This window comes from Penicillium cinerascens, assembly GCF_028974065.1.
Source record: "Penicillium cinerascens strain IBT 15544 chromosome Unknown contig_5_segment0_segment0, whole genome shotgun sequence".
In the NCBI taxonomy this organism is placed as follows: domain Eukaryota; kingdom Fungi; phylum Ascomycota; class Eurotiomycetes; order Eurotiales; family Aspergillaceae; genus Penicillium; species Penicillium cinerascens.
In genome coordinates, this window is record NW_026695294.1 from 3,432,922 (window position 1) to 3,456,842 (window position 23,921).

The 23,921-nt window shown below is 50.8% G+C and overlaps 8 protein-coding genes across 8 annotated transcripts; 4 read left to right on the forward strand and 4 right to left on the reverse strand.

The window, feature by feature from the left end:
• Positions 1–278: 278 nt before the first annotated feature.
• Positions 279–796, forward strand: N7498_005776 (LysM peptidoglycan-binding domain-containing protein; the record flags this gene model as incomplete). Its single annotated transcript, XM_058452838.1, has 2 exons — positions 279–311; positions 389–796. The coding sequence occupies 2 exons, from the start codon at positions 279–281 to the stop codon at positions 794–796; spliced, it is 441 nt and encodes a 146-aa protein (XP_058309376.1).
• Positions 797–845: 49 nt separating this feature from the next.
• Positions 846–1,695, reverse strand: N7498_005777 (GNAT family N-acetyltransferase; the record flags this gene model as incomplete). The annotated part of the gene is made up of 2 exons (XM_058452839.1): positions 846–1,503; positions 1,598–1,695. The coding sequence occupies 2 exons, from the start codon at positions 1,693–1,695 to the stop codon at positions 846–848; spliced, it is 756 nt and encodes a 251-aa protein (XP_058309377.1).
• A 1,242-nt stretch (positions 1,696–2,937) lies between these two features.
• N7498_005778 (GMC family oxidoreductase) lies at positions 2,938–4,917 on the reverse strand (the record flags this gene model as incomplete). The annotated part of the gene is made up of 1 exon (XM_058452840.1): positions 2,938–4,917. The coding sequence occupies one exon, from the start codon at positions 4,915–4,917 to the stop codon at positions 2,938–2,940; it is 1,980 nt and encodes a 659-aa protein (XP_058309378.1).
• Positions 4,918–7,536: 2,619 nt separating this feature from the next.
• N7498_005779 (uncharacterized protein) lies at positions 7,537–8,088 on the forward strand (the record flags this gene model as incomplete). The annotated part of the gene is made up of 1 exon (XM_058452841.1): positions 7,537–8,088. The coding sequence occupies one exon, from the start codon at positions 7,537–7,539 to the stop codon at positions 8,086–8,088; it is 552 nt and encodes a 183-aa protein (XP_058309379.1).
• Positions 8,089–9,227: 1,139 nt separating this feature from the next.
• N7498_005780 (putative homeobox and C2H2 transcription factor) lies at positions 9,228–11,801 on the forward strand (the record flags this gene model as incomplete). Its single annotated transcript, XM_058452842.1, has 1 exon — positions 9,228–11,801. One exon carries the CDS (start codon positions 9,228–9,230, stop codon positions 11,799–11,801), a length of 2,574 nt encoding a protein of 857 aa, XP_058309380.1.
• Positions 11,802–12,949: 1,148 nt separating this feature from the next.
• N7498_005781 (uncharacterized protein) lies at positions 12,950–14,841 on the forward strand (the record flags this gene model as incomplete). The annotated part of the gene is made up of 3 exons (XM_058452843.1): positions 12,950–13,193; positions 13,249–13,723; positions 13,782–14,841. The coding sequence occupies 3 exons, from the start codon at positions 12,950–12,952 to the stop codon at positions 14,839–14,841; spliced, it is 1,779 nt and encodes a 592-aa protein (XP_058309381.1).
• Positions 14,842–16,958: 2,117 nt separating this feature from the next.
• On the reverse strand, positions 16,959–18,992 carry N7498_005782 (uncharacterized protein; the record flags this gene model as incomplete). The annotated part of the gene is made up of 1 exon (XM_058452844.1): positions 16,959–18,992. The coding sequence occupies one exon, from the start codon at positions 18,990–18,992 to the stop codon at positions 16,959–16,961; it is 2,034 nt and encodes a 677-aa protein (XP_058309382.1).
• A 439-nt stretch (positions 18,993–19,431) lies between these two features.
• N7498_005783 (Zn(II)2Cys6 transcription factor) lies at positions 19,432–22,892 on the reverse strand (the record flags this gene model as incomplete). The annotated part of the gene is made up of 7 exons (XM_058452845.1): positions 19,432–20,102; positions 20,162–21,943; positions 22,004–22,052; positions 22,109–22,200; positions 22,277–22,600; positions 22,663–22,712; positions 22,777–22,892. 7 exons carry the CDS (start codon positions 22,890–22,892, stop codon positions 19,432–19,434), a joined length of 3,084 nt encoding a protein of 1,027 aa, XP_058309383.1.
• Positions 22,893–23,921: the final 1,029 nt, after the last annotated feature.

Consider the following 23,921-nt stretch of genomic DNA (forward strand, 5'->3'; position numbering starts at 1 on the left):
CATGGTTCTATATGTCACCGAGAATTGTGCCAATGTCAATCAGACCAACCTCCCCTCTACTCTCAAAGGGGCAGGCTCTGGGCTTCATGGAATCAGACCTGTGTCAAGGACCCTGCCACTGGAAGTAATGCGGTGGTAAATTGGTCAGCACCCTCGTTCTTTCGAACATTATCTAATGGAAGATCATTCTATCAATAGATATCCTGAACAAGCAGACAGCGTTTGACGAGTCAACTGATGAGCTTTGCTCATGGTGTAGAGTCGACAGTTATAAACAGATGCAGTCTATCCCGTACTCCTACTATGATGAGGTCTGGGAATCGCAGCTAAAGAAATCAACTTCAAGTGCGGATTGAATGTTCCTACCGATATCCCTAATCCTCTTTAGCCGGTCATCGACCACTATAAGCCATCAACCGACATCTGTTCCTCGGATGTGACCTATACTACTGTGGAAGGAAACACCTACGACTCGATCTCGCAGGCACACAACGTTGACTCCGCTGCTCTGTTCATGGGGAACGTTAACTTAAGACGTTGCAGCGATATTCCTGCAGGCACGAAGCTCTGTATCCCGTTTACGTGCGACAATATCTACATGATCCAATCAAACGATACCTGTCTTTCTATCGAGCAGTCCCAGAAGGTCGGATATCAGAATGGCCCCACTCTGAAGAAGTACAACTCATGGCTCAGCAACCAGTGCACAAATCTGCATATGAATAGCGACGTTGCCTATGGACATGCCATTTGTCTTGGCCCGCAGGGAGGAATCTCAATAAGTTCCTATCACTGAAAGTTGAAATCTAATATGTCATCTATCAACGTCAAGAACAAAGACGTGTCTACTTGAAGGTCAGATCAGTAACAGCCCATGGACCGGGGGGCACCTTCTCCGTCCATTCCCCTCGCGGCGGCCTCCAAAGCAGCAAAATTCCCGGCGGCTTACACTCATGCACTAGCCTGGACCACTCATCACTCGGATTTGGCTCATCAAAATCAATATGAAGCCCCATGACTCTTCGATACCCGTATTCCTCATACAGCCAGCGTCCAATCGGACTGCCTTCGATAAAGCTCTCATAGCCAAGGGGATCGATCCTCTCATGACCCCACTCCATGAGAAGTCGTCCGACCCCACGACGGCGATAATTCGGGTGAACACCCATTGCATTGACACCCGCATGCGGGCGCTGAAACCAACACTGCCGTGGAAAAAAGGCCTGTGAGAGCATGCGCTCTGCGTACTCGGCACGCTCCGTGCCTTCCGGGTACCAGGTGCATTTTATGGGTTGCGGCCCGTTGGGGAACGGGTTTTCGCGAAAAATGAACCATTCACAGCCACCGGCTACTTCGCCTGTTGCTTTGTCGATGACGTAGATTAAATGGGAGAATGGGCTCTTTTGGCTGGCGTTCCAGCGGACTTCGGTGTCAAGGGCTTTGTCGCGAGCGCGGTCTTCGGGGGTGTGGCCACTGATTGGGTGGACGGCGGTAAAGATGGGGCTGGGAGTTGTTGAAACGCCATTGATCAGGTCCGATGAAATGGATCAAGACAGGGCAATTTGACATTCAAATATAAGATAAACCAGAAACTCACTTGTAAGGATTGAAATTGGCAGCCCATAGGACTTCGACCAGACGAGCATACTCCTCTTTGGTTGGAATCACTTTCACCTCAAATTGTGAGTCGGCCATGGTGAGGGTTGTTGAAAGAAGTGGGAGAGGAGGGGAAGATGATGGACTTGACGGAGTTAAGTAGGAAAAGCGACGCTGCCGTGATTAAATAAGAAAGCGGGGGCATGGGTTGTATCAAGGTACCACCACTGGAAGTATGCGCAGCTTAGGGAAAACAAAATTGACGAATGCCACTGGGTTGTCAGAAATTGTGGTACATTATCTAAGAGTAGGATAAGGTCATTTCCCAGGGAATGACAGGATGGCGTTCGAAATCATTTCACATGTTCAGCCCCATGAGCTAATGCAGGGTTGCTGCAGCTAGGCAAATGTACGGGAGGGGAACCCTGAAGGACACGTTAAACCACCGTATATCCACCCTGTAAGAACTATTCTAGTCGCAGTTTCACCTATTGATCGCGGCGACCTGTATCTTGGGGCTTCCCAACATATGGTCACGACCATCGATATTATCGCTGTGGTTCGATACCGAATGGGCAAGGACGGCGGTGGCCAAAGCCTGGCTAAGGAAAGCGAAAAGTCTCTTTCTTTCTTTCTTCTTTTTTTTTTGGCTAACAGATCGGAAAAGATCATCGGGTTTGCTATTAGCTCCGTGTTTGTACATGAGCTCAATCATACTGGTAACCAGCAACAATGTAAGAATTGTCAGAAGCTATCACCTTTTCGAGTTCATTACTTACTCTGAACCATCAGTTCTGGGCCAAATTACCAAGGGTTTGTCTGACCAATACAGGTATGCCGATTTTAAAAAGCTTGCCGACAACCATAACCCTGCGAGATGGAAGAACTGTGACACATTCGCGATGATCGCACGAGGTGAGTTTCCCACTCTAACACGGTCATATATCTAGCTGCTAAAAGCCTTGCTATGTAGCGGTCTATATGAAAATATCGTCTCTGGAGATGTGAGCTTGGATTCAAATCTGAGGATATCAAGAACTATGCCAAGAACACGGCTCCAACGGTGCTAGATTGATCGCCGAGACCGAGAAGACTGAAGTAACCTTGGAATTAAGAGGATGGCCAAGCCCAGCATGGAAATGGGGCGTGGACGAGCTAACATCCTCTTAGGTACTTATGTATGTTTTGGCTGTCAATATTTCTCATAATATATTGACAAACAAATTTCTTATATACCAAGGGATAACAATCATTATACGTTCAGGTAGCAAAAAATCTCAAAAAATCTCATCCATTGAAGAGGAACTTGACAATTCATTAAGGATACATGCTTCAAAAGATCTAGAGAAGACCACCCAAGCTATCCAGGCTTTGATCAGTGAGCGAAGTCTGCCCAAATTGCTCTAGAATAATATCAGCAGCCTTCTCGCCAACCATATAAGTCGAAACAGCCGTGAAAGTTCCCGGGATACGAGGGTAGACGGAAGCATCAACTACACGCAGACCCTTCACACCACGAACCTGGAACTTCGAGTCCAGAACGGCCATCGGGTCACCGTCAGCACCGATTGGACATGTGCACGAGGCGTGGTGACCCCAGGCCGTGTTCTTGGCGTAGTTTTTGATATCCTCCTCAGATTTGGTACCCGCGCCAGGCAGGATCTCTTCAACTTGAAGCAGTTGGCGTGCATTGGCCTCCCGAGCGAGGTTGACCGCCTCGTAAAGAGCCTCGAGGTCAGCGCTATAATCACCACTGCCAGTATCGAAGTAGTTGAAAACAATTTGTGGGACATCAAGGGGATCCGCCGAGAGCAGAGAGACCGTCCCGGCTGTATTGCGCGGGTGAGCTTTTAAGATAGCCCAGCTCCAGACATCGTGGGCTGCGGTGATATTGACACTGTAGTCGGGGTAGTATCCACGGAAACCGACAGGTCCTCCGAAGACAAAGACATCCCAGTTGTCGTCTGGCGTCGTGGAGCTCTTGAAGAACATGGTGGATGCAAAGCCATCCGAGGCGTACGTGCCTCGGTTTCCAAGAATGGGGTTCTCCCAGCGCCTCAGACATGCATCTGTGCTCTCATGGGAACTGAAGGTACAGCCATCAAGCAGAGTGAAGTTTTTCGGGACAGTGACTATCACAGAGATTTCGTAGTGGTCTTGTAGGTTTGAGCCAACGCCGGGAAGATCTGCCACGACAGGTATGCCAAATTCCTCGAGTTCCGCTCTGGGACCAACACCGCTGTGCTTTAGCAACAGCGGAGAGTTGTATACGCCGCCGGCAGCAATCACTTCGCGGGATGCGGTCACGCTGCCTGGGATACCACTCGTCTTTCCAGATCGGGGGCTAGCCTTGAACAGGTACTGTCCATCGAGGAACTCGACGCCCGTTGCACGGGGCGGGCTCGTAGAGTTGTCAAAGAGAATCTTGGTTGCAAAACAGTTTGTACGCACATCAAGCGGGTATTTCTTGCTACCATCTGCATTTTTCGCATCACGCACATCAACGACAAAGTCCCTCGACCCGACACGCACACTGTCCTTGGTCGAGATAGGGATCTGATAGTATCCCGGGTTCTGGTCGCGGGCCAGCGAGTCGGCGTTAGCATCGCCCGCAGCCAGGGTAGCCAGATTAAAGACACCCCGGGTCCAATTACCCAGCGCCCAGAGGCCGCCAGTGATCATGCTGAGCAGCTGCGTATCCTCGAGCACGAGGGAGAGCGGCGCTTCTTCGGTCTGCAGCCAGCCGTTATAGCCATGTCCCGGGCTCAGAGCAAGATAGCGGTTCCGCTCTGCGTTGACAAAGTACTTGCGCATGTTATCGGGGGCCCAGGATCCATCGCCCGTGAGGGAAGCGACGTATTCAAAATCCGATTCGAACGGGTAGATGGCAACGAGGGCATTGTGCGCAGTGCAGCCACCCAATGCACCCGTTCGCGGATACAGCGTCCCCTTCAGTGTCGAGCCTGGAGGTGGGTTAAGACCCGTATACTCAGTTCCATCAGGAGTTTCATAGGTCGTCTTATAATCGAGTGCCTGGCGCTCGTCGTCGGCATAGTGATGAACGAAAAAGTTCCACGACAACGCCGGGTCCTCGGAAGCTTTGGCCGAGTACGCAGGGACGCTGTAGTTCACGTTTTGGCCTTGGTCGTCGCCGGCTTCAATCAGAAGTGTCTTGTGGCCAGCCATGGCCAGACGAGCGGCGACAGGACCGCCGCCGGCCCCTGAGCCGACGACGACATACTCGTAGCCCGTGAGTTCGACTGCTTTGACGAGCGAGGCCGAGGCTGCTAGGAGCCCGACAACGAGAGAAGGAAGCAGCATGGTTCGATGAGACTAAGAACAAGCGAACGAACCAATTGTCAATGTTGCAGGTGGGCGAAGCATAGTAGTTATATAGTTACACCCTGTGCAGGCTATATAAGTGTCTTAAAGAAAGCAATTTCCCCACAGACAATCAGTCTCCGACGACTAGACAACATGTTACCAACGTGGTGAATATGGGGACGTGCCCGGCAATTAGTGAACGATCGTCGGTGCAGTTCTTGTTCTGGGCTTCGCAGGGCCTATCGAAAGCTACAGGTAACGATACTAGTGCGAACCCCTCAAGGGTCTGTGGGGGGCGTTTCTGGCCCGTCTCTGAAGTGGCGTGGAAGCCATTAATATTGGCTGGGGATGTCCGCCCTAAGCCAGACTAGGGAGGTGGCCTAACTCAGTCTAATAATTACCCCAATAGCGTAAATCATAATTTATTCATGCCGAGGCAGTTCAGCTCAATCGCATTCTCAACATCGAAAAGTGGTAAGCTTAGGGGTTCGGGATACATGTGCTCCCCGCCGGGCTCCACAGAACCCCAGCCATTATGATCAACAGTGGGTCATTGTTTCCTGCAGATATCGTCACAAATTGCGGGGTGGCGGACGAGTGGAACTGCAGAGGCCCACCTAGTTATTGCTTCAACTTTATGGGTTATTTACATATCAGGCACAATGTGTAAGTAATTACAGAAAAGAAAACTATGCTCCCAACCGCCGACATGGTCAATACCGAGACATCGGCAATGAAGAGACGTCTAGTAGATTGGGGCCTTACCCACGTCTATGTTAAACTGAAGTGAACTCAAATCCTACGGCCACCAAAAAATGCTGATTCGCGCAGGCCGGGAACGAGGATTGATCACATCGGAGGAGAGGTGGCTAGTCACACGCCCAGTGCCAGAGAAGGGTTGAGGAGGATTATGGAGGATAGTTCTCATGAATACCCCTCTCTTGGCTGTATCTATATCGAGTGTAGTGGAAATTTTGTATTGCTTTTGCAAGGTTCTCATAGGAATCGCGTTTTTCCTGGTGGAGCGACGCAGAATTATAGTTTACACAGGTCCCATGTACGAGGATGTACCACTTGTATCTACGCCGAAGAATGTCTGCATAGTGACTAACAAGAACTGCAGGAAGTCACAGCAGACCATGATGGAACTCGTTGCGATCGTCATCAAGTACTTGACGTGGAAGTCGAAGAGAAGAAGAAACGACTTTCGACATGCGTTTCCGAGCTGCCCCAGGATAACCGAGTTGACTGCTTGAGGATGACTTCTAGTTTCTTCAGCTTTTCCTAATCTTGTCTACAGGCTCCTCCTATCCTGCTTTTGTAATTCACTTTAGGGCTCTTTCTGTTTCAGCCCCCTGTCGGCATAAAGTGTATCAAAGCAAGCTGCAGTCAACCTCACATGCGTGCGTTGCAGTAAATTCTTGATCAATTACCACCCTCCTATCCACTGATCCGGATAACCGCTTGAATCCTACCACTTCATTCCAGCTGAGCTATTAGGGTTTACGAATTATGAGCGGCAAAGTAGCAATGGACCGACTCGCGATAATCTTGCTGCCCAGGCCAATACATGAACAAAAAGTCCTTCAATCGCTACGACAACCTTCCGCTTCAACTTTCATACCACTTGCAGTAAACTCTGGGGTCAGCTCCTTCCGCATACGAATAGCCCGCACATGTAGACGGATCATTCCAGCCAGAGAAACAACCAAGCTTCATGTAAGGGGTGTGCCGGTTTCTCCATTTCTGTTGCGGAATCCAGCAAGTTCAACGAAATCATGCAAGACATGGCGACGCAAAAGAAAGCTGGAGTACGAAGACGTGGGGTAAGACAAAAATAGAAGACGCAGGCGGGCCGTCTATATCCCCCGCAAGGAGGCCATGACGTTCTCAGCACAATTGACCCCAATGAGAATCAACACCCTAGTTCAATTGCGAACAACATAACTTCGTGATACTTAACGTAATTCCCAAGCGGGTCGCGCATGCCATCCCAATACTCCTGGATCCATTGGATGAGGAGGGAAATTTTCCAAAGTTTTGGTATATATGTTCCTTCGTAGGTGACTTCCCAATGCGCTCATAATGATGATTATTGAATTCTTCCCAACGCTTATAAGCTTCTCTTGATCTCTACAACCAATTTATTCCTCTCATGGTCGGCAGAATGAATCCCTGTTCGACACTATTAATCACTACTATATTCTCGATACGTTGTCAACGAATGTTTCATAAGAAATGACTGAATCCGATTATTGCCTTGCTCGACATGCTGAAGATGGCTACTTGGAGGGTTTACCTCCATCGATCAGGAGGTACCACTATCAGGGGAGGCATCATTTCTGTCGGATCTTCGAACTTGAATTCGGCCGCCAACAACGGTCATTCCAACCTGACCATCCTCATCGCTCCCCTCAACCTGACCATCTCCAACGTTCAACCCGCAATCTTCAAGCTTCGAGTGAAGAAAATTTCACACCAGAAGAGTAACCCGAGTACATCCTCTTCTGTATCGACCCCATCGACCTCGAACACGATTTTTTTGATCCCGAGACCTGTTATTTTCAACGTGGTATGTCTTATTTTGACACAAGCAAGGGCCTACTCTTGGTCAAAATGAGCACCCCAGAGCATGGTGCAGCCACCGTCGCCCTCAGTAACGCAATAACGCTCCAGGTGCATTCGATGGGACTCGGTGAAGTCATCCAAACCTTCGTGGGACCATCAACCAAAGCTGATAGTAGGGGCAAGGAAGCAGACTACGGATGGGGTCCTAGAAGGCCACCACCTTTTGCCGGAAGGCTCTCTGTCGCTCTAGAGGTTGCTATCTCGGAGACCCAAGAAAAGCTGAAGCGAGATGTAGATTTCTGGCTAAACCCAAACGAAGGAAATGCCAACATGGCATTGACGCTTAAGGTCAGCAGAAACACCCCTATGGTCACTTTCGATACGTTAGAGCGGGTGAACCAGCGGTCTCATCGGACTCAACATATCACGGTCTCTAAGAATTCAGGCGACCATATTACACTCTCTGGATCTCCGATGACCATTCCATTCGACCTCTTATTTCAACGGCCAATATCATGCCCAGCGGAGAGGAACATCCAGTTGGCAGATAATGAGCTGAAAGATATTACGAGCCGGATCTGGGAGGCACAGGGTTTCTAAAGTTTCGGGGTTTTATGGTTGGGGATTTTCTTAAAGTCAAGAAGCAGAGAATGAAGAGGTACGATGATTGTATCGATGTTTTGTCGGGGGTATAGTAGGTGAGATAGAGAAAAATAAATGGCCTAGGTTCCTATACAGCAGATATTTAATCCAACTATCCTCCGGAGATCAGCTACTACTACAGTGTAATAGCTAAGGTATTAAAGCGACATAAGATAAATAATATAGAAAGCAATCTCCCTAGTCTGCCCTTTATAAGAGAAAAAGGGTAGTAGGAGGTAAATTGAAGCGAAAGCTCTTGTTTTAGTTCAACCTGGGTTATGACCTCTACTTTTAGATAGAAAGATGACCTTTTTTCTCTAATCTCGACGGTGTTATGAAGTGAGGGGTAGGCCTAGTAGCCAAGGCTATGTAGGTTTGGTAGAGAAAGAAGGCATATTCAATACGGAAGTGAGAGAGAAGTGAGAGATACGTGAGAGGTAAAGCTCTGGACAAATGCATGCACCAAAATCCTGACACGTTTCCAAGATCAAAGCTAGACGCCGATACTCCGATATCGCGGGCAGTGTGAATCATTCCTTCCTGATCGGGAAAGGGCGGACTGCCCCGCCCGGACGGCTCTTGTCCCGAATAGGCTTGGCGCTGACATCCGAAGGGCGTGCAACGTCTTCTGATCATCCGCGGGCCTCGTCCCTGTTCTCCGGACCCCAATTCACCGTGGTTCGCCCAGTCCCCACTGACGTCGTTCTGTTTGATCGGCTTCGCCGAATTGACTCCATGATGCGGATACGAGTCTTTAGAGCCTACACATGACATTCTGCAATGACTGATTTTGCTTATCTTGATCGGCGACGGGCCACCGTAAGCTGCCATTGGGAAGAATCCGAGGCCACTAGAGGGCCCGATTTACCGGCGAGACCAACATCTTAGCGGCACCTAGTGGAGGTTCCAAGGTTGCTTTGCTCCACCCCGAACCGATTATTCACCCAGTCCCTCTACCCCGGACCTGGGAGACCGCCTCTTAGACCGACTCTTTCTTTAAACCCTTCCACTGTCTTCTCACTTGTTTCTTCCGAACGAGTGGAAATACTTCTCTGTGCCGATTCCATTTGAATCTAACGGGTGTCCTTCAGCACCTTATGGAATATTTCGACTTTGAAGGCGCTGCGTCCGCTCACGAGTCCAATCACCAAAGTGACGATGTCGCATCGGTTGACTTTGAAAACGACGAAGCAGAGGAACGGGCAGCCAATTTCAACTCGCTGCTCCAAGATCAGCCGTTAGAATTCCCCGATGACCCGCTGGCTCCGGAAACGGCCGAACAGAACATCGGGGAGACCTTCGTCGGCCTCGATCAAGACACCGGGCCCTACCCCATGTTCCGTGCGCAGGAACCCTGTGATTTCTGTCGGCACATGGGCCTTGACTGTTTTGTTGCAAAGCGAGGAGTGATGAACAACGGGTGTACCTGTTGTATTTCACTCTGGCGTGAATGCAGTTTCACTCATGCCAAAGTCCCGGGTAGATTTCTTCAGACATTACATCCTGTGACCGAGAACGCATACATCCCTACGGGAAGCTTGACTGGGAAGCGGGCTTTGAAGTCGGTCTCCTACGGCACCTTTGGTGACGATACAGATGGGCGCTCTCGCAAGAGCAACGCTCGATTCTCACGCAGGGCCGTCAACATTCTCAAGGGCTGGCTCCGCGATCATAACGAAAATCCCTATCCCAACGAGACGGAAAAGGACCAGTTGAAGCAAAGCACAGGCTTGAACAGGACACAAATTTCCAACTGGCTCGCCAACGCCCGACGACGCGGCAAAGTTCGTCCCGCTAGCGGCATTGAGTCGCCCGTGTCGGAAGCGATTGAGATTCCCGGGTCGCAACCCAAAGACCTGTCTCTCATGACTCCTATTGAGCGATGGAAGTACTCTCCTCCCGAGAACGAACCTGCCGCCATCAGCGATATTAAGCGTTCGCTGGCCAATCCTCCATTCGATCCCTCGCGTCAACGGCTGACCCCGTCTGGTCACGTGCGCCACCGGCCGGGCTCCAGTACAAATGAGTCAAGCCACGCAAGCTCAGAACATAAAAGATATGATGCCTCGGGCAGTAGTTTGGATACCAGTCGGTCATCTCGCTCTGACCTTTCTTTTGCTTCTGCCTTTTCTCATCGATCCTCCCTGGGGTCTTTTGGCTCAATGGATCGCAAAGAACGTCGTCGTCGCCGCAAGGCCTCGGTGCCTGTCAACTCTTTCAATCAACAGAAGGCTCGGGCGGTTCGTCCATTCCAGTGTACCTTCTGTACTGACTCTTTCGCCGCCAAGTACGATTGGCAACGCCATGAAAAATCCATGCACCTCATCCTCGACGCGTGGACTTGTTCTCCTCATGGCGGTGTCACCGAGGAGAATGGTATACTTCGTTGCGTCTTCTGCTCGGCAGCTGACCCAGATAGGGGTCACCTGGAAACCCACAACTACATTAGCTGCCAAGAGAAGTCCATCAAGGAGAGAACTTTCTATCGGAAGGACCATCTCAACCAGCATCTTCGATTGATGCACGATGCCAAGTTCCAACGTTGCATGGATAAGTGGCAAAGCAGTATCACAGAAATCAATTCTCGCTGTGGGTTCTGCGGCTCTGCCTTGCACACTTGGAAGGACCGAGTGGATCACCTCGCCGGTCACTTCAAGAATGGGGCCAGCATGTCTCAATGGCAAGGAGATTGGGGATTTGACGCCCATATCCAAGATCGAGTCGAGAATGCAATCCCGCCTTATATGATCGACTACGAGTGGAGGTCTCCCGATCCTTGGACCACCGTCCAAGCCCAAGGGGATGACAACACACCGTCGCTTCCCGTCCCTAATGACGCCAATTGCTATCTTCGCCTTTCCCGTGAGCTTAGTATTTTTATTCAAAGCCAAGCCACACAGGGAATCACCCCGACAGACCAGATGATACAGGCTGAGGCCCGTCGAGTCATCTACGGCTGTGATGACCCCTGGAACCAGACCTGTGCAGATCATCCTATCTGGCTGAGTATCTTGAAGCGAGATAACGGCATGGATACCGCCGTGCAAAATGACAGTATCCAGCTTGCGGACCTTGGCCTGCAACCCCCCTTTGCTGCTCACGGTGGCTTGCGTGCCCCTCCCCGCGAAACCAACATACTGGCGAGGGCGGTATGTCCAGGTGCCCTTCCAAGTCCCGCAGTATCCAGTCCTGGTATACGAAGCCCGGCCATTCCTGGTACAGGCTTCTCCTCTGCTGCAGCCAGTGGACAGGCCAGTCTTTCAGGAAGTTATGCTGGAAGTACAGGGATGATGTCAACTGGGATGCCGGCGTTCGCCTCTGATTGGGGCAGCAGCCTCACAGGCAACGCTTCGTCCTCTTCTGCTCCAGCAGAGGGGCCAGCTGATCCGCTGGTGCAGATGGGATTTGACCCAGCGTTCCTGCAACGACTGAACGACAGCTACAGTGAACTCACTCCACCCGACATGGAAGCTGTATCGTTGGGTGGAGCTGGTGAATTTCAGAACACTGGGAAGCAGCCGTGGTTGGATCCGTCACAGTCTCAGCCGATGATGGGTGTGCCTGGCTCGGGCCCAATTGCCATGAAATTTTCGCAAGGAAATCACACTCCTGCGTCAGATACTTCACAGGGTGGTATGCCTGCATTCCAAGACAGTCCTGGTAAATATTGATTTCTGCGATGACTTTTGCGGTGCATGCGGGTCGCAACTTGGCCGGTAAAAGTTTTATGTCTTTACGATTTCATTTGGTATTTGGGATAATTAGCATGGTAATCGGGATTCCAGTCATGACATTAGAAATTAATTTGAAATTTGTCTCTTTTGCCCCTCGATCTGCCACACCTCATCCTCATGGTGGGTGGTTGGATTTGGAATTGGCCTCCCACACGCCTTCCACCTCTTGCGCCTTTTGGTATTCCCTTTTAAAACTGCCCTATGGATTGCGTGCCTGATTTACCAATACACGTGGAGACAGTTGCTCAAGAAATGGCGGTTGGACCGAATTTGTCTTCGCGGTTACTGGTTGACTCACACCCGATGCTGATCGAGACCGCCATTTTCTTTGGCCCAAACCCAGCATCTTGGTTCGCAATTGTCTGACACGCAGAACGCCGAGACACCTTGCCTGGCTCAGGCACCTCCATGGTTCAGGTACCTCTTTATTCTTCAAGTCTGATTGCCTCCAGTACGTCCACTTACGCCATCCGAGGGAACCTACTCCGACAGGTCTGCTAGTGATTCGCTTCCCCGACTGCAGGACTCAGCCACCATCAATGCGCAGGACAGAGCCTGTCAAAGCCAGCAAATTGCCCATCGGCCTCACTTTCGCCCGTGATCTTGGCCCCTTCTTTCGTGATGGGTTGCTCGGTTGCTCTTTATCCAGATTGAGATCTCCGCGAGGAAAAGCGAGGTCCCGTGCTGACGCCACGAAAACACCCTTTGATCCGATTGGCTTCTTACATATCAAGATCCAAAATCCTGGCATCCTATATTGAAGTTTACTCTTTGTCGGATGAATTGGTTAGCCCCTCCGTCCTGTATGCGAGGTTCTGCGAGAACCCATGGTGCCCGCGCGACAACTTCGGAAGCAGTTTCTATTCTTCCTGATTGTGGGCAATATCGCAAGCAGAATCACTGCTATATGCCAACTCTGCTAAGCTAAGAAATTAAGACGCAGATGATGTTTCCGGTTGGAATCCAGATTCATGCACAGACCACGTTCGGTCGACGGGCTTGTATATAAGAGATAGAAGATTCCATGGCGAGGTCGTGCAACAGAGCATTTCAACTATATTTCAATTGAATTTGATCTTGTCATCATGACGCTTTCTCTCGGTGGCTGGTCGCTGCTGGTATTGTGTTTCTCTCAGTGGGTGCACGCTGGCAATGTCCAAGTCACTGCCGTCTTGACTTGGGCCAACAGAACCATCGCAGGGGTTTCCAGACCGATTATTCTTACCAATGGTCAATACCCTGGACCTACATTGTGGTTAAACCAAGGGGATAATGTTAATTTCAAAGTGATAAATCGATGCCCGTTTAATGTGACGGTTCACTTTCATGGTGAGCGCTTTATACAAACTGGGAAAAAGTTCGCTGCTAAAGTATGGCTCTCTAGGAATTGAGCAATTTAGAACCCCTTGGTCTGATGGAGTCCCAGGCGTCTCACAAGTACCAATTCAAGAAGGCCGCTCATTTCTTTACCGCTGGACGGCTGACCAGTATGGCTCATACTTCTATCACGCTCACCACCGCGGACAGCTGGAAGATGGACTGTACGGTCCTATCTATATTTCACCCTCGAGCTTTGAAGCAAAGCCATTCGGTTTCATTACGAGCAATACGGCACAGCTTCAGGCCATCCGTACTGCAGAGCAGAATACTTCGCCAGTCGTCCTCTCGGAGTGGCGACTTTTGACCTCAGAGCAAATATGGGTTGCCGAGGAAGCTTCAGGCGTTGATTCTTACTGTGCCAATGCACTTTTGATAAACGGGAAGGGGTCTGTAACTTGTTTCTCGCGAGCTCAGATTAATAGCTTGACAACGCCAAATCAAAAAGCAGTCCTGGGGAATGAAACACTCACTGATATCGCGTGAGAATAGCACCTTCATCCATTAATTGCTGAAAATAGCATACTGACCAGATCCCAGATGCTTCCCAGCAAATCTCACTGCGGCTCAAGGCAACTTCCCCCATAACTATAGCGCCCTGCCACCGACCATGTTTTCTGGCTGCACCCCTTCTCGCGGCCCCCAGGAACTCTTCACGATCAACTCGTCAGCACAATACGTGAGCTGGGATCTGATCAGCGCCGCCGGCCTTCTACACCTGACATTCTCGGTCGACGAGCATGACATGTGGGTATACGCCATCGATGGCCGCTACGTGCAGCCCGTACGAATCAACGCCATTAACATCCCCAATTCAAACCGCTACTCGGTTCTCGTCCCCCTGAACAAACCTGCCGGAGATTACACAATCCGCATGGTCAGCGGCAGCGCACAACAGATCCTAAATACAACCGCAATCCTCCGCTACAACGCCACGCCCCAGCTCAAACGTGCATCAAACCCGTGGATCACCTTGACTGGCGGCAACGCTACTGCCAACACAATCTTCCTCAACGACACATCCGTCATACCCTTCCCAGTGGTCACACCCGGCGCGACCGCCGACGCTACCTACTTCCTAACCATCGGCCACTATAATGCATCCTACCGCTGGACACTAGGAAACAGTAGTTTCGGCCTAGAACTCGAAGAGTCGCAACCCTTGCTATTCAACCAGAACGCCATACCCAGCGATCTCGTCATCCGCACGAAAAATAATACCTGGGTCGATCTCGTGATACAAGTCAACGCACCCATCCAACCCTCTCATCCAATCCACAAACACTCAAATAAACATTTCCTCATCGGACAGGGGAACGGCACGTTCACCTGGCCCTCCGTCGCAGAGGCAATGCAAGCTATACCGGGCTCATTCAATTTGGTTAATCCGCCGTACAAAGATACAACGTCGACGCCTGCAGCTGTGAGGGGGCCAGCGTGGTCGGTTATTCGGTACCATGTTGTGAATCCTGGGGCATTTTTGATGCATTGCCATATTCAAGTGCATCAAAGTGGGGGGATGGCATTGGCGCTTTTGGACGGGGTTGATGTCTGGCCTACCATTCCCCCTAATTATCAAGGGGATAGGTCTGGATTTTGAGGAATATTGCTTTTCATAGGTTTGGAAAATTGAGTACCTAGGTAGCTCTATGTACTCCGGTTTTCTTAGGCGGGTGAGGATTCCTATCGTAGGTGCCGCCGTGGACCTCAACACTCAAATTGATTTGTTTCTTTTCTCGTTTTTTGATATGGCAACTGGCCACATATGAACACTCTGTATCATTTACAACAGAGACTGAATTTTGGCGATATTCTTTAGCTACATGCGTGATATTTATTCGAATATAAATCCTAAGCGAACAGATGCACCCCCTGGGGCAAGTGGCAAGTCCCACGTCACTCTCTATACATCCTTTATCTGAACCCTCCCATAAGATGACCACTGCAAAATATCTCCGGATTCTAACAAAGGTTCTTTCGTAGGGGAGAGAAGACAAGAGAGAAGAAGAGAGAGAATGTTATCTTTTCCATGCACTGTGGTCGGAGTGAACCCCGCGCAAATGTAATTTGTACTTTTCCTCTCGACTAAGGCCGTAGGTCCGGAAACAGTGAGGGCACATATATTCTTCCGGAGAAATATGCATGGATTGTATATGCCTCCATAGACAGGACAGACTAGCGAACGGGTCGGCATAGGTACATCCCTTCCATCCGCAGGATAGGGGACCAGAGTAGTTACCCCTACGATAGTTAGATAAGTCATAGTGAGTCTAGAGACCAAGACCTTACCTGTCAATAGCTTTATGATGGCCCCTGTAGGCAGTTGCGACTTCGGTAGCGATATATTCAGCGTTTGCATAATTGATAGCAGATTCCTCTATGGAAACCCCCACCGTAGGGGAATAGGAGTAAAGGTCGGTTGATGAAAAGCCCTGATAGTCTGTCCATCCATTGCATTGTACCAGGTCCCTGTGAATCCCGATAGGCATACCAGTCGAGTGGTATTGAACGCAGGCAGGGGGAACGGTGTCCATAGGGTTAATCTCCCCTGGGAGGGGCTCGGTGCAAGCAGGATGAACAGGGAATGTGGGTTGTTGAATCTGCTCCGAAGTACGCGAAGCGGAAGGCCCTTGACCGTCTTGCATCTGGAGGTATCCCGAGCAGCCAGCGACATGGTGATGGATGCTGCAATGCTTAGCCTGGGAGCTCTGGATACTCCTGTTTATTTGATGGGAGGGAGGTGCCATGTCGAAAGAACAATGTTGAAAGGCAAAATCAGGGCTTTAAATGTATACCAAGAACAATGATACGGAAGAAAACTTGAGATGGTGGTGAAGTTGTGCACTTGACAAGCGGCCATCTTGGGTTTTTATATCGGGTTTACACGGACGAGACTTGAAGATACTTGAGGATACCCTCGCACACCTATAATAACCCCGGTTGCTCAAACAAGATGGACGGAGAAACGCTAGGCGATCTCTGGAGCTCTGGGTCCTTGCATCGTTCGGGGGCGTTCCTCCATTCGTTTTGGCCAATTGAAATGCGAAGGTCATTCAGTACTCTCATTCATTATCTGCGGCCAAGGGTATTTTGGGTTGGTAAAAGTTGAACGCGACCGTCCAAGCCCCTCCCTCCATAATAAACTAAGCCCCCACTTGCCCACACCCCAGCAGCCCAGTGGATACCGCGGAACCGCTGGTTGGTTGGCCTTTGATTACTAGTCTGATATTAGTAGTTCTCACCGCTGATCGGCATCTGCGCTTTACTGTGGGTCGTCTCGCGAGTCGTCTCACGAATCGTCTCACGAGTCGTCTCCCTACGCGGCTCATCTCTCCGACGATACTCCCTTTCTTCCATCTCCGAGTCTCCACCCTATTATTTCTCATTTGGAGATGCTCCTTGCAAGCCGACGGACTCTATCTTGAGTTGTGTATAGGGATCTCAACCCAAAAATACATTGAGGAATTTCTGATTTCTACCTATCATGCTCGAAAAAAGTCCCAACGGAGAGTAATCACTCATTACATAATACAGTTGACAAGGATAAATAATCATCAATTGACATCAAACGAGACTAACTGGCTGGATAACATCGAAAGTACGCCCAGATGGTAGATATATGGCAGAAGCGAAAAGAAAAACAAGAAAAACAACAGTATTTCAAACATTTCAGCTCATGTCGTTCCAGTCGTAAGGGATGTGTTGAGAAGTGTTCGTCTATCTTCTCACATTCAGAATATGCTCCGGCTCGTCTTCGACGGATTCATTCACTGGCTCAGCTTCAGTTTCGTCCATGACCGGAGGTACTTCAGGACCAAGCTCCTCGTTTGTAAAAATGAGTGTCGCATCTGGCTCGGGCACAGATTGAATTGTTGCTTCTGCCTCGGTTGTCTGTGTCTCAGGCTCGGCAGTCTCAGCAGACTCATGAGCAGCAGACTCGAGAGGCTCGGTGGACTCGGTGGGCTCAATCGGTTGTGCCTCAGGCTCTCCAAGGATTGATGTTGAAGCAGGTTCTTCAGTCGAACTTGAGACAGCCGACTCAGCTGCCATAATCGAGGAGGCGGCGAAAGGAAATCCAATGGTCTCGAACATCAACGCACTTGATGTGGCAGTGGACAGAAAGGGTGCGTCAGTCACCGTCAGGATCACAGGAGACTCTGCCATCTCACGAGGAAGCGAGTGCATAAAGGGCTGAAGTGGTAGCTGCTGAGGGTATGAACCAATAGCAAGGAACATGACCAATATACTCATGAAAGCCAGTGCGACATTGCGTCTGTCACTAGCAAGCACACGGATGTAATTGACCAACAGGGTCTGAAGGGCAACTTCGTGTTGTTTCTCTCTTCCAGCCTGCGAGAAGTTCATTTCGGGATTTGTTGGGTTTGCTGAAGGAGCCACCGAGGGTGGTACACTAGCCCGGAAGGACACTGCATCGCTGACAGCCCTCGAATGTGTATGGATGGACGTCCGGCGTGGATCCATAGCAAACTGCGTAGCCTGGTGAATGAGCGGCGAGCCGAGCAGTTCCTCGGCAGAGGTGGCTGCGTGTTCTTCTGCAAGCCTTTTCTCCAGATCTCGCCGTATATCAGATGGCAACCAGAGTCCAACTTCAACGTCGACTTTCTCCATTTCCTTCCAAGCAGCAGCCCAAGCCCCAGCGCGCATCAGTCCGTTCGCCGCAAAAACTTTGATTTCCCACTTCCGGTTACTATCACCGTGCCGGACACGCCCACCACAATCTGGGCATTCTTCATCTTGCTCGCCGTCCGTCTCGCTCTCTCCTTGATCAGAGAGTTCACCCTCAGACCCGGGCCCGCTTTCTTCGTGGCCAACAAAGTGGCCCTGCTGCAGTCGTGAGCGTTGTAATTCGAGACTCTCTAGCAGCCGCTCTTCCAATATGTCGTAGAGATCCTCCGGGTGGGAGATCAATACTCCTCGATCGCGTAGTACACCAGATCCAACCTTGTCCTGCAACCGTCTCCATCGCTTCCAATACTCCGGCGGTAGTGTTTCCTCGACGAGTTTCTGGTTCTGCGGTAGCGCTGCACCGGGGACTGGAAGGGACGGTGCAAGCAGATTGCAGTGCAAAAGAACTAACGGGTATTCCTTTTGAACCTTGGGCTGGGGTTTGTTCGGGGGAGCGTTGGGCGAATAGTAAGGCGATCGTTTCAGCGGCGATGTGCCCGGTGACCGTATGCCTGCTCGGCGTCTCGGTGGTGTCAGGTATTCGTCGTCATCTGCCTCGTCTTCTGTGTGCATCTGCATAGCACGCACAGAACTCGGCTTTCGAAATGCCGCCTCGCGCTGGCGGATGGTTCGTATCGACTTCGGTGGTCCCTCGAATTCTCCGAAACTCATCTCATCTTCTTCCAAGGTATACCCGGCGCTGCTATCAAGTGCTGGTATACCAGCCATTGCTTTTGGATGTATGAGCACCGAAGCTGGAATGGAAGATAGAGACGAGCTACTCGACGCCCGAGACTTCATCTGATCCAGCTCGGCGTCCATCTCGCGACCGAAGATATCACTCGTCGAATGTCGGGCTGAGGATGATGAGGAACTGTATTCATAGTCTTGAATAGTCATTTGAACATCATCGATTGTGTATCCGTTCTCGTTTGGCAGGTGGGATGTCTCAAAGGAAGTGAGTAGATGCTCCTTGCCGGGAGGGGCACGAGGCTGGGGGCTTAGCATATGGTCGGAGACATGAATTACCGAGTCTGGCTGACCCTCGTCATTCAGTCTCGCCATGGAGCTCAGAATGGAGGAGCGGAATGGGGGGCTTTTGTAGCTGGTGATGTACAATGCGGTGTGCTGTCTATCGCATGTTGACAGTCGCTGACCGCCCTCGTTGCCGGGCAACACGCCGTTGATCGACCGGTACACGACACGTCAGAAGTATCTATAGTCTCCGAATAATTAATTTGCACATCAAATTTGAACAAGAGGTTCTCCAATAATCGAGTTATAATATGCATTCGATGCGATCCTGAAGACGTACAAAGACAGAAACCCAAAGCCCAGGCAGACAACGATCTATAATTGTTCAAAAACCCCTACCGTTCAACGCCAGTAGTATTCCCAACATCACAACAAAGCGCAAAATGGACGCACAAAGTCTCGCTCAATAAACACAAATGCAAAATCCTGCCAAAGAATACATATGTATGAGAAGTGAAATCAAACATTACTAAGGCGGCCGTGGCGTGGTATCGTCAGGGCTCATGAGCGGGTAATTTTGGTGCTCGCCAAAGAAGCTGAGAACATCCTGTGGAAGATACTCTAACCAAGGAAGGATCTCGCCGTTGGAGAAGGGGAAGGAATCTTGTTGATGGAGAGAGTTCATGTCGACGTCGTGGCTCTCGATCATCATGCCGTTGTTGCCGGTATTCATGGTGGGATGCATCTCACCTTGAGAGTCCATCCGACCGGCTGCAGGTTGCTCTGCTGATGATACAGGGTAATGATATGTGGGAGGTTGACTGTCCATTTTCGACGATGAAAGATTTTGGTTATAAGGCTGGGCTCTGGCGCGTGAACTTGATCCCGCATATGGAGCGCTCATCCCTAGGAAATAGGGTGATTCGGGATTGATTGTTCGGGAAGGAGCAGCAGCAGGGTATTTAGGGGCAAGAGAGGACGGCCGGTTCTCATCGTGAGAGATTGTCTGAGGAAAGGAAGAGCTCGAGCTTTGCCCGGCATTGGCTTGCACCGGTAAAGATGGGTAGCTGTGGCTGTATTGTGAAGAATAGGTCGGCTTGTCGGGAGAGGTCTCGGTCTGTGTGCTGGTAGGCATTTGATAGAGTAAACTCAAGTTAGGTTGCGATGAGTTTGTAGCTCCAGTAAGTGCCCACCCAATCGCTATTAAAGGAACGCGAGTCAGCTGAATTGCTCAAATGTGAGGAAACAAATAAACCTACCCTGACTTGGGTCAATCCTGGGTGACCACTTTCCATCCGGTGGAATATCTGCCGCGCCTGGAGGCCGCTCAGAATTCTGACCAGGATCCCCAGGTATCTTGGACCCGGACCACCCAGCAGGTGCAAATTGCGGTACCGAAGCTAGGCCTGCCGTATTTTCCATATCCTCTTCAGTGTAAAGCAGTGGATCGACAATACCCTTGGCCTTTTGATCGAGCACGGTCAAGATGTATCTGGTACCCTCCCAGTAGGCATCAAGGGCCTTCAAAGCCTTATAGCAACGTTGATAGTTCTCCTTGGCAGCAGAGGCGAGGAGAATGTGCTTGGCATTGGACTTTCGCTCTGAACCATGCGATGACTCCATGGTGGGCATCACAAACCCACTAGATTGATTTGACAAGAGTGGTTGAGGCGGAGGAGAGGTGCCACTTGATGATGGTGACGAGTAATATGCGCTCTCCATAAGAAAAGCGCATGCTGCAATGTACATGGGTTGACTGGTGAATGGATTGCCAATGAAGCTCTTCCCATCTACCAGCTCCGAGAACGAGAGAATGTCGGCGATGGTTTTGGCCGAAGACATCGATAATTCGCGACTGTTGGGATAGAGGTGCTGTATTGATCCACCGAAGGAGTGTAAGAGAGTCGGCTGGTGGAGGAGCACGATGAGTGTATGGAACCAAAAGTGCAAAAGGATGAAGTTGGTTCCTTCTTTGGCCTTGACGTAAGCTTGGAAGTTTGCTGCGTTGAAGTGGAGCCTGGGTGACAACCGTTGATAGATACCGGTCAGATCGCTTTCCATACTCGCCAGTCTCTTGAGTGTATCTGGCGTGACATAATTGACATCTTGAATGCCGTTGATCAGATCTGTAACTCGCCCGTATAGATGGATAATTCGAATGAGAGGTGGAAATGGCGCGGGCCATCCATTCGGTAGCTGTGATTCCGATTGCAGAGGGAAGCATAGCTCAATGTCTTCGTCGCGCAGCGTAACAGGCCGTCCTGTACCTGAAGAAATGACTCGGTCAAGAAAGAAGATGCTCCAGAAGGTATCCACTCGCTCTCGTTCTCTTGCCCGTTCGGTGTCAAGAATAGGCGGCACAGTTTTGGGACTCTGGTACACATCAAAATCGTCATACTGGTCATCTCTCCACTTTCCAGCCTGGCCGGTCATCACTTCACTCGGCGTTACACCCTTTTGGCCATAGTGGTGCTTTAAGCCTTGATACTTTTGTAAACCGAGGTCCTGAGCCATTCGAATAGAGATACCGAGGTACATCCAAAGACCGCTGTCATGGTTAGATCCAAACTGCTCATATGCTAGTAAAAGGCATGCCTGAACACCTGAGAGTGTTGGGCACGAAAGAGAATCAACTAGAGCACTCGTTGCTCGGTGGGCAAAAGGTAAACCTCGGTCCCAGAGTTTTGGGTCCGGCGGCAACTGCGAGTGATCGATGGGCGGCGCTTGAGCAGGTCCCAGCAAAGGATGAGGTGAAAATCTGGCAGCCAAGGCGCAAACCGCGTCTACCAACATGGTGTCGAGCTTTTTCTCCTTCAGATCCTGCAAAAATCGCTCACGCTGTAAAAAGGGAAAGCTGCAGCCGAGATGCGCAAAGAAAAGGTCGCTCAGATGAGAAATTAAATTGGGAACCGGGAGGGTGTCGTCACGGTCGTAAAATGGAATCGAGTTCGACTCGCGACTGTCACGATGTTCTGTCGTAGTGACCGGAGGGCCAGAAAGGGCATCGGACGGTCTGGGGCTTCGGAGCGGCGAAAGCGACTCTATAACGAAGATGAAGGCAATTAGTAGACGATAGAGAATTAATCATAGCGGAAACCAACCAGATGACATCGAAGGATTGCTCTTTCGTGAACCTCGAACTTGAACAACCTTGGGGTTCGGTCAGAAAAATGCAGGTAGAGCTTGTGTCGGCCAGGTATACGAACCATCTGCTTGAACCCGGGCACGATGGCCGTGGGCCCAAAATATCTGAAATATGGTACATGGGTGCGGTTACTGGAGCTCAAAGAAGTGCGACCTAAGCAGAACAGTCGCGGTCAGTATCGCGATATGGATATTCGGCAAGCCTGGGAGCTACATTGTCGGAATCTTACTACTTTCTGGAGTATTGACGGCAGCTTGGGAGTCCGTTTCCTTATTCGTGCGCGCCGACGTATCTCTTGACAAGGAGGCATCCTTGCTCTCGAACTGCTTCGGTACTTGCGGGAATTTATCCGGTTTCGATCGGGGAAGAGATCTCTGTGCTGGCTCCGGAGAAGAGCTCTCCACCGCCCGTGAATTATCCTGGCTGTTGGGATCATGTTGGCCGGCGAGGGGAGCGGGCGCTCGCGAGTTGGAATCGGATTGCGATCGCAGGTGGGCGGTGGATTCGCTATAACCGAGGCACACATGCTTGTAGTCGGAGCAAGTTTTGCACACTGCGAATAGCCCGTCAGTCAAGGGTTTCGGCGATGCGGAGAACTCCGCAGGGTTTGCCTACCTGGCTGTTCTCCCGAGCACCGAATCTTGCGCCGGCGACACGTTAAGCAGCTAGACGTAGAGATAACCCGTTAGCCCCTCCACACATAAAACGGAGAGAGCGCGCTCCACATACGCGGCGTTGACCCGGCGGCGCTTGGTCTGCGGCTGGCCGTCGGTGGCGACGAAGCGGATCTGTCGTTGTCCAGAACCATTGCCGCCGTTTTTCTTCTTGGGAGAAGGAGGGCTCATTGCGAGCGCCGGAGTAATCCGTTATCGTGACCCATTGGACAAACGGTCTTTCCTCTTGAGTTCGAGTCTCGGGTATCGGCGCGCGGAGCGTATGGGAGGGCGTCACCGGGTATAGGGCATATGAAGCGGTAGGGGAGATCGTGGGAGAGAATGATAGACTCCAGAAACAACTTCATGAGGCTCGGTTTGGTTGGGTTAATATAGAAGGGAGGCCTTAGAGCCCAATAAGAAGGGATGAAGCTCGAGAACGTGAAGGGAGGGGGGGAATGGAGTTTGAAAGGAGGGGAGGTGACGATAAGCCCGAGCTCGCTTGCAGCCTCAGAGCTTAGGTACACGGCCCTATTCGTGCTGGGAGTAGAGCAATACAGCCTATGGAGTACACAAGAACACAAGTACACGAAGTTCCAGTAGTTACGCGGACCTGTCCACCGGGAACCCCTTGACCGCTTATTACTTCCCTGTGTTGGTGTTTGGCCGGAAGCAGCACCACGCAAGTCGACACTTTGGCCCACGCCGGAACGATGACTTCAAGATCTGACGGTCATGGGATCGTTGCCCTGGTGGGGCAGGGCCCATGTCGAGATCCCTGGATTTGGGATTAGCGGATATGCGGACTTGGACCCCCGGTGATCTGCCTTTGTATACTTGGCGTGGCCCCTGTGGCCGGGTTGAGTGTAAACCGGCGCTCGCCGGTGCGGTGGTTCCTGCAGGGCACTGTCCTTAGCCCTGGGCAATCGACCTAGCCCTAGAGGAAGGAAGCATATATACAGATGCACAGGCCAGGTCGCGCTGACGTCCAGAACCCGGGGCTCCATTACGGCCCCATCGAGAGAGGAGCCAACATGGGGCCTGTCGCTCAGCTCGGACCAGTCACGCCCCGGGATCTCTATAGAAACCCTTTGCAATTTTACCTCTCAACACGAGTTCGGCTTTCTATTTATCCACGTTGGGCGTTAGTGGGGAAAAAAAAAACAAACTGATCTCCAGTGCCCACTTTTGCCCATGTTTATTTAACCGGTGCTTTCGGGC